Source organism: Danio rerio, chromosome 14 (genome assembly GCF_049306965.1).
Source record: "Danio rerio strain Tuebingen ecotype United States chromosome 14, GRCz12tu, whole genome shotgun sequence".
In the NCBI taxonomy this organism is placed as follows: Eukaryota; Metazoa; Chordata; class Actinopteri; order Cypriniformes; family Danionidae; genus Danio; species Danio rerio.
In genome coordinates, this window is record NC_133189.1 from 35,426,059 (window position 1) to 35,440,000 (window position 13,942).

General features: G+C 37.4%; 1 protein-coding gene across 1 annotated transcript in view; it reads right to left on the reverse strand.

Annotated features, from left to right (window-relative positions):
• Window positions 1–471: 471 nt before the first annotated feature.
• sesn4 (sestrin 4) overlaps window positions 472–13,942 on the reverse strand; it is a 27,205-nt gene continuing 13,734 nt past the window's right edge. The window contains exons 2-8 of the mRNA XM_009291172.5: window positions 12,416–12,613; window positions 9,760–10,188; window positions 8,164–8,278; window positions 7,586–7,710; window positions 5,760–5,926; window positions 5,381–5,525; window positions 472–2,731 (exon numbers count right to left, since the gene is read on the reverse strand). Coding sequence (XP_009289447.1) covers window positions 2,642–2,731; window positions 5,381–5,525; window positions 5,760–5,926; window positions 7,586–7,710; window positions 8,164–8,278; window positions 9,760–10,188; window positions 12,416–12,613 — 1,269 coding nt within the window. The 3' untranslated portion in view covers window positions 472–2,641. The remainder of the gene's footprint in view (window positions 2,732–5,380; window positions 5,526–5,759; window positions 5,927–7,585; window positions 7,711–8,163; window positions 8,279–9,759; window positions 10,189–12,415; window positions 12,614–13,942) is intronic.

Below are 13,942 nucleotides of genomic sequence, written 5' to 3' on the forward strand. Positions count from 1 at the left end.
TTGCCTTCCAGGTAAGTATATCTTGATTTAGGTATCTTTAGCACTGAAAAAAACAAAAAGACAATCATCACATTTTGCAGTGTTTTGCAGAAGGTACATGGCTCTAGTTTTGGGGCAACCTTTTAAAGCTTCAGCTATCTTTGTAAAGAATTTAATAGTAATAGAAATCAGCTAAATTATCCAAGCTTTGCGGTCAACTCATGTGCTCCCAATGAATTTACAACTAGAGAGCATTTTGTCTCCGTCACATCACTCACTTCACTCTTCTTTGTTTAATAAAAAAAAATGCTAGAAGGAATGTAAACAAAGAACCACCACTAGCTGGCAGAATTGCACCAGTAGACCTTGATGCCTTTAAGAAACACTGGAATGCAAAGTGGAAATTCTGACATCGACTAATTAAACCAAAACATTATATGTTAAATCAAATAACCCTGAAAAACAAAATTCAACAAGAACAAGACACAACGATGATATTGCATATCTTTATAGAAAAAATAAGCTTTCACATTTCAAAACCTTTCTCTTTTTTTTGCTTGGTTTTTCAAGGTTTGTAGTTTTTTTTTTCTTCTTTTTGGTCAGTTTAAATTTTTAAGTTCCTACATTTACGTGGTAAATAAACATTTTGGCAATAAGCCATGCTCATTCAGTCTCAACCGCTGAGGCACCATCCTGAAATGTCCACGCTTCAGGGATACTGCAGACCACCATCCACAAACAAGCATTTAAGACAGTCCTGCTTGAGGTAGAATGGGCGCACTGCAGTCCTGACAAATGTCTCTAGATGTTTATTACAGGATGATGAATGTTCCTCGGCTCCTCATCCGTTCTCAGCTTGAATGAATGCAGTAGCGTGAGGCTTCACTAAGACTTCTGTCCAGTTTCGCCATACTGATGAGCCGTGGACTCATCAGTAGTCAAAAGGCACCGTGCGCCCAGCACAGACTGCGGCTCCTGTACACGTTTTTTGCTGATTAACATACCGCGGTATCTTAATCTAAACAATCCAGACAATAGCAAACTGACATCAACCTTCCTCAAAAAAAAAAGAAAACTGTATATACTTGCAACAAGAACAAACGTAATGCAATGTTTTGAAATAAACACACAAAACCAACCATAGGTATTGCCTGATTCTTTCTGCTAACTGTAATTTGGTAACCAGACCAATGAGAGTTTAACACAGTACAGGTATTTGGCCTTGTCAACAAAACTGCACATTGAAAATATGTTTATATTTATATTTATGGCATTAGACGAGTGAACACCTCTCCAAACGGTTTGTAACAATGACAGCTGCCAGATGTAACCACACTTTGTGCAAAAGGTTCAGTGCAAAATAATAATATTAATAGTCTGTGCGAGTCAGTTATGGGAAAGACGACGACAGGCTGACCGCAAACCTTTACGCATCTTATAGTTTCATCAGAAGTCCTTCATTTGACCTATACCAGCGTGCCGACATTAAAATCCCATTTTATAAGCTTATTCTGACAATAATATTAATAATATTTATAATAACAACAACAACAACTCCTCAACCTCACAATGTGACTGAATTTTTAAACTGTAAAATCTTTTAAAAGAAGTTCTAACTGTTGAAGATCCATTCTTTTGGTAAATAAACATTGACCAGTGAACAATTCACTGACCCTTTCAGAATCCAATTAAGTGGGCGACCTCTCTAAATTAAAGACCTGCTTGAACTGTTTTCCAAATTAGCAGATGATGCAATGGAGTTTGAATACATAGTGTGTTCATTTGGCCAATCCGTATAAAGAACACTGAAAACACTACCATGAAACAGACTTAAAGGAGTTCAAGTTGAAATTCCTTTTCACTGGTTTGAACCTGTCGAATTTAGCTCTTCACATTGGAAGATGCCTGCTGAGATTAATTACTATGGATCCTACAAATGTACCCATATCAATCTCCATAGCACCCCCGCCCTCCCCAAAAAACGAGATTTTGATGAACAACATCAATGCTAATTGAAAACAGTGCTCGGTGTGTGCTGAACGAAACCACAGCCGAAAGCTTATTGATATATTCTGAAGATACTGTCTTAAAAAGTGCTAAATTTAAAAAGAAGGTTACATCTGCTGAACCCTCTCCAACCTTTTGCTCTGGTCTCACTGTTCCATATTCAAATGAAGTATCTGGAAGCCACATTAAGCGAGCGCCTTTGTCCAATCACTCATTTCTGTAAACAATGACTCCAATTGGCTTTGACCTTTCCAGAATGTGATCACCTTGGAAATGGACAGTTGGACACGTCTCTCACTCAGTTAAACAGCAACAGGAAATGAAACAAAAAGTATTAATAGCAACAACTGAATAAAAAGAATTGCACATTAGCCATCTGGGATACTAAAAAAAAAGTAGAAAATTAGAAAGTATACACACAAAAGGACGACTACAGAAACAAAGTGAAGTAAGAGAACATGCAAAACGACAGTAGGAGTGAGAGCGATTGCTTTGCACTTTTTTTCTCTCTAAAGATTCACCTTTGGCAAAGAAACGGTTCACAGCAGTACCTTACATCACACTGGTAAACTCAGCGACAACAAATACAGACAGATCTCTGCTTGTATTTCTTTGCCTTGTACCATGTCCATCTGGTGTTCCGAATGTTCGAGTCCTATGCGATCATATATTGAGTGATGGCTCTGAGCGCATACAGCAGCTCGGCCTGCAGACGTGCCTCCATCACTAACAAATTCACATGAACCTGAAGACGAAATGGCAGAAAGATGGGTGTTAAAACACTATAGAGAAAAAAAAGTAGAAGTAAAAACGACATTCACTTTTTTTGGGAAATTTGATTTTTTTACCAATAACTGATAAATCTTTTAACAGTTTGAATGAGTTTTTGTTGAACCAATCTATTTATTTTTAATAACAATAACATCTACTGAAATGAGTGCAGAAAGAATACATTATCCATTATGCTACACAGAAAATCCATCAATCAGGGTGCAGCTCTAGCTAATTATTAATTATTTTTTCATACCACACATTACATTTACTGAAACTGAACTACATAGTTTTTGCTAATCATGTTGAAAAGTCATGCTTAACAGGAAGGCAAGATAAAATTCTGAGTTTATATTGTACAGTAAATCACTGAGATCTTAAGAGTTTAGCAGACTAATGTAAAATACATAGAAATATCAAGTTAATATATCGCTAGTCACACTATATTTGAAAGAGCCCCTATTATGCATTTTATAAAGGTCATATTTTGGTTTTGGAGGTCTACAACAGGCTAATATGCATGGAAGCACATTGAACACTTTTCATTGCCTTATAACATGCATTTATTTTTACCTATTTATCCCAAAGACTCGTATATGATTTGTTCAGCGATTCATTTGTTACCAAACTCCTCCTTAGCACGATGCTAATCTGCATTGATTGGTTTACCCAGCCTGTTGCAATTGGTCCACTGTGTTCAGCACGAGACAAGGTACTGCACTTGAAGTTAAACATACTACTCAGCAGTTAGAAAAGTATGTTCTATACCAGTGGTCACCAAACTTGTTCCTGGAGGGCCGGTGTACTGAAGATTTTAGCTCCAACCCTAATCAAACACACCTGAACAAGCTAATCAAGGGCTTAGGTATACTTGAAACACCCAGGCAGGTGTGTTGAGGCAAGTTGCAGCTAAACCCTGCAGGGACACCGGCCCTCCAGGACCGAGATTGGTGACCCCTGTTCTATACAGTATGAATGTGAGCAGTATGAATGAAACTCGGAAGTACTACATCTGCCATTTTGTCAAGATCACGTGACCAACCTGCCTGAGTTGCATCACTTCACTCCCATTCATGATTTCTTGCGCGGAGTATCAAGGTATAACGAGCATGCATTGAATGCGCACTTTATAATTTTGCCAGTAAGAGCAAGTCATCCGGGTAAATTCCGACATACTTCTCTTCTCGCATACTGTTAGTAGAGTACTATATAGTTTGAAAGTATGCAATTTCAGACACAGCCAGAGAGAATCGCCCCACCGGCTTATCAACATTGTTGATGTAGTCAGAGTGCAGAGTATATGTAAAAGCCCAATGTAAGAGTGCATTAAAGCAATGCAGTATTACTCTACTCTCAACCCTAAGTAAAAACAATGACACGCATTCAGTATTCATCCACAGCTGCAAAAGCTGAACTGTTTTGAAACTTGACCATCGCATTTAAATGGGTAAAGAAAGCAGCACGAGTTGCATTTTCAATGTGTTTTTAGACGCAATATGAATTTAAAGAGTTAACCAGATACAGTACAAGCCACTTGTAGCGGTTACCAGTAACAAAACACAATTAAATACATATTTTGCAAGCTAGAAAAAACAAGGAGGCAACCATTTTAAATCACATTTACTTACAATTGTGAAATGGCGGAACAAACTGATCCCAGAACTGTGTACTGATAAAGTTCCTGTCAAGCTCTTACAAACTCCAATACATCAACAGTCTTTTCTGATCCTTTAACAAATGGCAGACGAATCCCCCGTTACAGGGTATACTATTGCATTAATCACCAGAATGTTCCCTCATCTTCAGTCATGATCAGTCTCACACATACCCGTACTCTGCTAGTGTTAGAAGGGAAAGGCCCGTTCACATTTTACCGGATCTGGCACTTCATATCTGGTATTGTTTCGTGTCGACATCGATACGAACAGCCAAAAGATCTGGACGAATGACGAATCATTTTAATGACTCTGAGTCAAATCTTTTATTAAAAATAAAAATTAAGCGAGGCAGTGGCGCAGTAGGAAGCGCTATCGCCTCACAGCAAGAAGGTAGCTGGTTCGAACCTCGGCTCAGTTGGCGTTTCTGTGTAGAGTTTGCATGTTCTCCCTGCCTTTGCGTGGGTTTCCTCCGGGTGCTCCGGTTTCCCCCACAGTCCAAAGACATGCAGTACAGGTGAATTGGGTAGGCTAAATTGTCCGTAGTGTATGAGTGTGTGTGGATGTTTCCCAGAGATGGGTTGCGGCTGGAAGGGCATCCGCTGCGTAAAAACTTGCTGGATAAGTTGGCGGTTCATTCTGCTGTGGCGACCCCGGATTAATAAAGGGACTAAGCCGACAAGAAAATGAATGAATGAGAAATAAAAATGAGATATTTTTAAACAAGGTGCATATTTAGATTTGAACCTTTTTTTATTCACTTAGAACTTTTTTTGTATTATTAATGTATTATACTATTGTTATTAATAAAAATCAGATGACAGAAGGCATGTAGTGCATTGCTTACAACAGGTTTTTGCAATAAAGGTAATTTAGCATTAAAGATAACTTTGAATATCAAATATGATACAGTAGTTTTTTGGGTTCAAGCAGGTGAAACAGAGTTGTACATATCACACAGAAATTACCTTTTCTGAAGCTTTTACTGGAGTCCAGGACAAAGGGCATAGCGGGGTCTTGCTGGAGTCAGGATAACAGGCCACAGCTTTAATGTAAAGTTTCAGTCCACGCTCCAGCAACCGGTTAACTTCTCCATAATCATAATCATCATATCTGAGGGCAAACATGTCGATGTAAGTGCTTTGTTTTTCGCCCTTTTCAGCATGTTCAAAATTAGTTGATGAGTCACAGGAAAATGAAATGTAGGAGTGTGCAGTTGAAAGCCTGGCATGGAATGAGCTCTTATCATGTTTCATTTCATGCTGCTTTTGCCTTTAGAATGCAAACTAGAACCACAATGCAAAAAAAGTGTGAGAAAAACAGGAAATGTAGCTCGCCCTGAAGTACCTGATGCCATAGATACAATGAATGTAGTTCCAGATGGCTCGTTTGAGATCAGGACTGTGAGGGAAAGGGAGCGACGCCACATTGCGGAATCGCTCGTCTAACAGGTGCCCGATATCAGAATAGAGCCGATTTACAAGCGAGAAGCCATGATCCTCCCATGAGTAGTCCTGCACAGAAGATTTTCATATCAATAAATAATCTATAAATGACTTTATCTTTAACACAGTGTTTTAAAGATTGATAAAGTGCATAACTTATACATCACTAGCATCGCTCAACTAAAATTTAAACGGTTGAAACGGTTTCTAAGTGGTTCTAAGAGGTTTTTACGCCAGTGTTTACTGTGTTGAGCTGCTTCAAGTGTTATTTTTTAAAACATCATAATAAAGGCAAATAAAAAAATAACTAATTCATGTTATCAAAAAATATTAATAAGCTTCAAAAGTGATTAAAAAAAACATCATCTGAAAAACCAAAATGTAGCAAAAACACTCATGTTATTTAAATGCGAATATGTATTTATGTTCAGTCCAGAGGCCTGTACTTATGTTGTGTATAAAAAGTTTTTTTTTCCTTTTTGTATATATGATATTGTTTGATGCGTTATTGAAAGAAGTCTTATGCCTACAAAAGCTGTATTTATACAGTTAACAAAACGCACTAAAACATTAATAGTGTGAAATATATTATAAAATGACAGTTTTACTTAATACCCTATAAATACGAGTTCATCGAGAAAAATATTTTAAAAGTGCAAAACTGAAGTTTCAGCAGCCATTACTCCAGTTAATGATATACATTTATCATTAATGCTGAAAGCAATTGTGTGGTTTTTCATTTAACCACTTTCACTGGAAAACAACATCAGACAATTTCAAATGTAAAACATTTTTGTAAGAATATAAACGTTGGTGCGGTGACTTTTGATTCATTTTAAGGTGCAGTAGGTGATCCGTCCTATACGATCTGTTAGCATAATATTTTTGAAACACAGTCGCTCCCCTGCCGCCCAAAACCACTCCTCCTCAAATCACGAACGCACACATTAAAGATGACAGAGACCCAGTATATCATGTCATTCACCAGAAAAAGAAAACTTTATAGCACCATATAATACAATACTGAACAGAAAAACTGTTTTATATTTAAAACGTTTTCAGTTGTGTTGCAAGCAAAACTTGTCGTGTGCAATATTTCATGCATGCAAAGATTGCTGGTCTCACTCTCACGCGTTTTGTGCGCGTGCAAATGGCAGATCTGCGTGAACGGCTAAGCAGATGTACAAATGTACATTTGTTGACAGACAGTTTGGGCTACTTATCAAAATTATAGGAATTGTCGGCCTGACAAATTTCAATTAGATGAACATTTTTTTTTTGTCTTATGCCTTACCTTATAGAAATACATATAAATACATTTCGATCATTTACTTTAATCAGTACAATTGGAATGTGAAGAGACTTTTAACCAGCACAACAAAAAAAAATTCTGAAGACAATGACCTACTGCACCTTTAAGTAAAAATTTCTTTAATACTGACCCCAAACTTTTAGATTTGCTGGGATCAAACTAAAATTTAACATAAAAACTACATTTTTACTGTAGAAGTTGCACACAATCACTATTGCAATCAAATGAAGAACACCTACTTGAATGAAACAGGTTTATGAGAGGGCAGCACAAAGCTTCCTTTAAAGGTTTTGTAAATAACGTTAAGCACTGACTGCCTTGAAAAGGGAGGGTACAAGCTGTAATTCTGACCCCAAGTACCCTTTTATGCTACTAATTTTGGTAGTTGACACCCATTGCAAAGTCTCAGTCCCCACCTGCACCCGCAATACTTGGAAATGGTCCTCCTCTCGTCTGGCAAATTCCTGGTAGCCGAATTCTGGATCTGTGACGAAGCGGGAGGGGTCTGTGGAAAACATGGCCTCCTCCTCCTCCTCCACATCTGATATGGAGGTGCATTTGAGAAAGAGAAAGGCAGGTTACGAAAGGGGGTCCATGTGGGAGAGATGCATGCACAAGAAAAGATGCTTGTGTAAAAATAAACATTCACCCCAATCCAAAATTACACATCCTGTTTACAGGAGCATTGGGAAACTCGAGTTGTGTTCCAACTCCCAAATGACGCACTACATACTCAACAGTCTAGTGAATGAACTTTATAAGGTTAGTTTGTCCATCAAAATTGGAGTCTGAAAGCTCTGCCTCCTCCACTATGTAATTAAATCCGCCACAGTTGAGTGCATAGTGTCCAACATTACACACTTGAATAAGTGGCATCCAGGTTTTCAAAGGGCACAATCTTCCATTGAAATCAATATATTATTCATGTCAAAACAACAGCAAAGAATAGAGCACAAATCCAAAAACACTGGCATTACATGGGTGAACATCTTACCTGAATGTAGGAGCGTCTGTGAATGGAGTCGGTCCCCCTTTCTTTCCTTGATTTCATCCTGTGATTTATGAATTTGTTCTCGAAGGCAACCAACATCACAACTGGAGTCTAGGGACTAAAAATCAACCCAGCATTAAAAACAAACGTTTTGGAAATATTAATTATTCAATTCACAGTATAAGTGGTGTTTTTTTATTCGAAATAAGTGGATTTACTTTGTGGAAATAATGACAGATATGTATTATGAAATGGACGCCAATACTAGGGTACCCTAACACCTATCCCTAAACTTAAATGCTTTCTTATTCAGTATTATTTAGGTGTTGTATTTACACTTTTTGAATATTTCATTTAGTTTTATCTAAAAATTTACATTCAAGCCTGTAAAAATTCATATCCCAGGGGTATGAAGTTAGGGGGAGAGTGGGGTGGGACAGCGTGTTGGCACTACTAATCTTTAGTTATTGGGACAATTAAAAGTCAACAGATCTTATAGGGTGGGAGGGGGAGATAGGGTGGCGAGCTTGTTTTGAAGATGAAGAGAGGGGGGGTATTGCATTTCAGCATAAGAATAACAAGGTGTGACGTGAAACCGTGAGAATTTGTTGAAATGGGTGCATCTCACAGTGAACGATTGAGACTTGAGACCCCTGATATATACACATACTGTATTTGCCATCTGCCATCACCTTAAAAGTCTTTACTATACCAGTTTTACTCTCTATGCCACTGATGCTGTGGTAAGGGGGCAAATGATGCTGGGCAAATTGATGCCGGTAAATATCTGGAAAATTTAAAAAAGCGCTGTTTACAGAGGCAAGAACGTTCCGGAATTTTTCTGGAAAAAAAATTCACACAACCAGTCCAAAATACCGGTAAATTCTGACATCATTACCCGAAATGACCTCCAAACGGCTGCGCTTGTATTTGTAAAAACAGAAGGGGTGATGGTATTTAATATGTGTGTGTGCTGGTGCTCAACGGAGCACTCCTGCACTTAACATGCTAACGCGTCAACCAACTGAAGCAGAGCCTGAAGGTAAACAAACAGTGCATGTGAATGCGTCTCAGTGTTCTGATTGGCTAAAGTAGATGTCTCACATCAACACATTTTAATTGTGAACGTGTGCTTTCCCACAATTTTCCTTCTGCGTTCAAGCAAAGCAGCATTCCGGCAAAATACCTTTAATGTTACAACGTTTTTTTCTGGAAAATTGCCGGATCTAATTTACCAGTATTCTCAAAAAGGGCCTGTTTACACATGATCCCTTTCCGAAAATGTGCCAGTTATTTTCCTGAAAGGTCTGTAAGTGTGAAAGGGGCTAATAATGTGTAAAGAGAGCAAATAGCCTATTTCAACTCCTTAAAAAATATTATGCCTTAAGGGATGTTCCAAGCTAATATCAAGCATATGCATTGAGGCTGATCTGATTTTTTTTTTAAATGATTGGTATTGGTAGCTGATCCTTTATTTTACACTAGTTTTCACACAGATGTTGTAAGATAAAAGAGCAATGTGTGACAGTAATGCGCAGCTAAACTTTGCAACTTCTCAGAACACCCATCATTGAAACTGTTGTGAATGATCATCTGTACCCTTCTCCGTAGCATCTTCTCCATGGGTCCAGAAGAAGGTGGTGATAGAGCTGTGTTGCCATTGGCAGCATCACAGAGGCAGCATCCAGGGGGTGTGCCGTGATGCACTCTGGGAGTGGTAGTGATGTCCGAATCAGAACCGGAACCAAAAACGAAACTGCAAAGGGAGTGACAGTGGGCCAGCAGAACCACAGCCTGCACCAGCTCAGCCAGAGACCAGCACTGCTCTCCTGTCTTCAGTAAAGCCTGTATGTGTGAGCGAGCGGTGAGCCAGGGCTGATGGGCCAGAACCTTGTTGATATGATCGAGGTGCCGTAGTCGAGCTGGTGCCGCCTCCAGGCCCTGAAGCCACAGCGGGTCTCCGCCAACACGCAGAAACTGAGCTGAATGCAGAGAAACCAGGTACCTACAGTGATGCCGCGCTGCAGCCTGAAACAAGCACAATAACAAACGTTACCTTATATCGGGTTTGAAGATTTGTAGAAATCTGTGCAAGATGTCAGCGGTTCAGCAAGTTTTATGAAGGTAAATGTTTGACTTTTTAAGAGCAGTACAGAACATTAATGAATAAATGGGAAAACAAGTCAACATTTGATGTTTGATGATACCAATTTGACAATTTCATCAATTTTCATAGGTTTATTAATTTTATATAAAAATATATATTATTAAATAGTTTAAGGTAGAACTGCGCAACATATCATTTCAGCATCAATATCACAACATGTACGTCTGCAATAGTCACATCGCAGAATAAGCAATGTTGAGTTTTGCATTATTATAGTTGATCAGCACAGAAATTCAGATATTCAGAGATTTGTGTAGTCACAAAACCAAGTGAAACATTATCCTTTGCATGTGTTTAAGACATTTTAAAAGAGTTTAAAGCATTCAGGCAAAAAAAAGACATTTGTAACTTTCAACTCAATTATTATTATAATGAAGTCCATTTAGTGTTATTTCACACTTTACAATACATTTAGTTATTCAATTTCTGTACCTGATTACTGTTTGACTCTTCGGGAAAACCATAAAGTTCCTTGATTTACTTTTTTTATTGCTCTATTGCATTTATTTTTGCTTGCTTTGTTTATCATTTGTCAGTGATTCACACCCTTACAAAATCACTACGATCAGTCTAAATTCAAGATTTAGTTCTAAAGTAGCGCTTTTAAACCATCTGGTCATATTTTACTCATCTCGCAATATATATATATATATATATATATATATATATATATATATATATATATACACACACACACACACACATCTCATAAAAACGAAATGTCTCAATGTCAATACTTTTCAATATCGTGCAGCCCTAGTTTAAGGTTTGAATGGCTCTACTCTCATAACACTGATTTATCTTCCAATCACATTCTATAAAAGTGATGCTCTGAATAAATCATGTTTACATCTTGTATCTAAATACTCCTAAAAACATCACTTAAATAGGGTTTCAATTACATCACATGCTAGGGCTGGGCGATTAATCAAAAAATAATTGAAATCGACATTCAGAACCTATAACTGATCTAAGTTTTCCAGGTCCATTTTTCGATTGCTTTCCTAATCGTGTGTAGTGTCACGTGACCATGCTCTGGTACTTTTGTGTTACCTTGCACTATATTGACGATGATTGGAGGCTGCGCCAGAGACGCCTTGAGACTGCATATTCACAATTACATTAAAATATAATCATGTTTGCAACTGATATCTAAATACTCTTAAAAACATCTCTTAAATCAGGTTCTAATTACATCACATGCTAGGGCTGGGCATTTAATCGAAAAATAATTGAAATGGACATTCAGAATCTATAATCGATCTATATTTTCCAGGTAAATTATTTTGATTACTTTCCGTACCGTGTGTGAAATCACAGGACCTTGCTCTGTTTGGTACTTTTGTGCAACTTTGCACTTTATTGACGATGATAGGAGGCTGTGACAGCGAAGTCTTGAGACGGCATATTTACTATTTTACATTAAAATGATTATTTACATTAAAAGATTTGTTTACAGAAGATGCACCAAATGCACTGTTTAAAATATTAATTCACAGAATATACAAGAGTTATTTTTATTTAGAAGAGATACTGTTTATTTTCTACTTTCAATATGAAAAATATTGAAGATAATTTATTTGTTTCCAAAAGTGCAATCATTTATGAATCGTAATCAAGTTAAATGATTTCGATTTATGGCAAAATCGCCCAGCCCTATCACATGCGTCACAAGCAATAAAAGTTGATTATTAAAACAGATTTGTGAGTTTATCATTTAAACAAGAATATCTGCTCAAATAAATCTACATCATTTACATCGAAAAAGTATTTTTCGTACCCCATTGACAGACATTGTTCTTGTTTTAAGAATAAACTTTAAAGAAAAAAGAATTTTGTAAATGCATTTTGCATCTCATGTACATTTATCTTTAATAAAAGACCTGTTAGGATATTTGTATTGGAATAAAGAATTACTGAAGCATTTTCTTTGCAATTCAAGCAACAATCAATTAATTCAAGATTTATTTTAGAATACTTTTCAAATACATCAAGACTTCTGGTAAATTTTCACTTATGCTCTCCTATGTATTGCATAAAGAGGCAATTTTTTTTTTTTTTTAACAAGCACGGTCATTTCATTCTTACCATGATGGCAATGTAGTGGCGGTAGGGCAGGGGCAATGGGCCATCCATATAAAGGATGTAGTGCTGTGTGCGCAGGAAACTCTCCAGGTACTGTGGGTGAGAGGCCATCTGCTGAGACACCTTGTCCAGACGCCCTCTGTTGGCCAAAGCCTTCATACACAGGAGAGAGGCACGCTCTTTCTCAGAGTTGACAATCACCTGACAAAAAAACAAGACACACTCAGAAACTGACATAAGACTACAGAGAAGGTTGAGTCAATGCAAAATTCACTGTAAAAAATGCTGGGTTCCTCACAAATTATTTGTTTGGGCAACATGAAATAATTGAGTTAACTTTTTTTTTTTATTATAAAAAAAGCAAAAAAATTTAAAAAAAAAAATAAAAAAATAAAAAAAATCAAGAATTGTTGTTTGAGCACATATTAAAGAAGCAGTTTGAACAAACAACAAACGTCATTTTTGAGAGTCCCGCAAACAGGACTTTTGTATTTAAAAGTTGGTAATACCTTTAAAATAATAATATTTACTAGGGCTAGCAGCATTCCTTAAAATAGTTTTCCAACAAAAAAAGGATTATAAAAAGATAGCAGCAAACAGGACCTCTGCTCTGGGTGCTGCGGGTATCGAGGGACACTAATAGACATTCCACACCAAGTGTGACCCATTGCGGTTTTGGCCTCCTTTAGTTTACAGACTAGACAGATGTCTGTCGACCTCAATCTGCCACTTTCACACCCCAAGATGCTTAAAATACACGTAGATTATAAAAACAGCAACCGGACACCATACCAGTGTATAATAATATGCACATCCTTGGAGTTGTGGTTCAGTCATCCATGTTTAGCAAATGGACAATATTTTTGGCACTTAATCAATGTGAATAATATACATCTAAGTTGTTAGTGCCATTGTTTAATCGGTTTTGAAGAAATCTGCTGATTCATGTCTTCTTGCTTATAAATGCTGACTGTGAAGGCCAAACAAGGCCTTGTGAGCGCTTTGTGTCTGACTGTGGGATTATGGAAATCCTGCCCATTCCCCTCCTGTTTCAGCGGCTCACAGAGAGCCAACACCACAAGAAACAGGAGATTGGAGAGAAGTGAGAGAACAACTGAAGCAAACAGAAAGAGAGCTGATGAAAATGGAGCTCACAGGACTACAAGAACAGAAATATTTAAGCTATTTTCAACACAATTCTTCAATGCACAAGTTCCTAAAACATATTTTTTTGGAACTACAACATTTTTAACAGGCTACGACGATTTGCAAAACAATCAAACAAAAAAGTAACATTCATTATTATAAATAGCATTAGGGCACGTGTCCACCAAAGCGTTAATTTTTGAGTGCTTTAACAGTTGGAGAAGCGCTCACAGCTGAGCGTTTTTTGAAGAGTGCTGGCATTTTCAACCACACAAAAAGGCTACGGTGGACACATGCCCTTTAAGTCATCTATAAGCTAGTTTGATGACACATTACACTTCATCATCTCATCTAATTTCTGTCTAATCAAATGGTCTGTAAAAC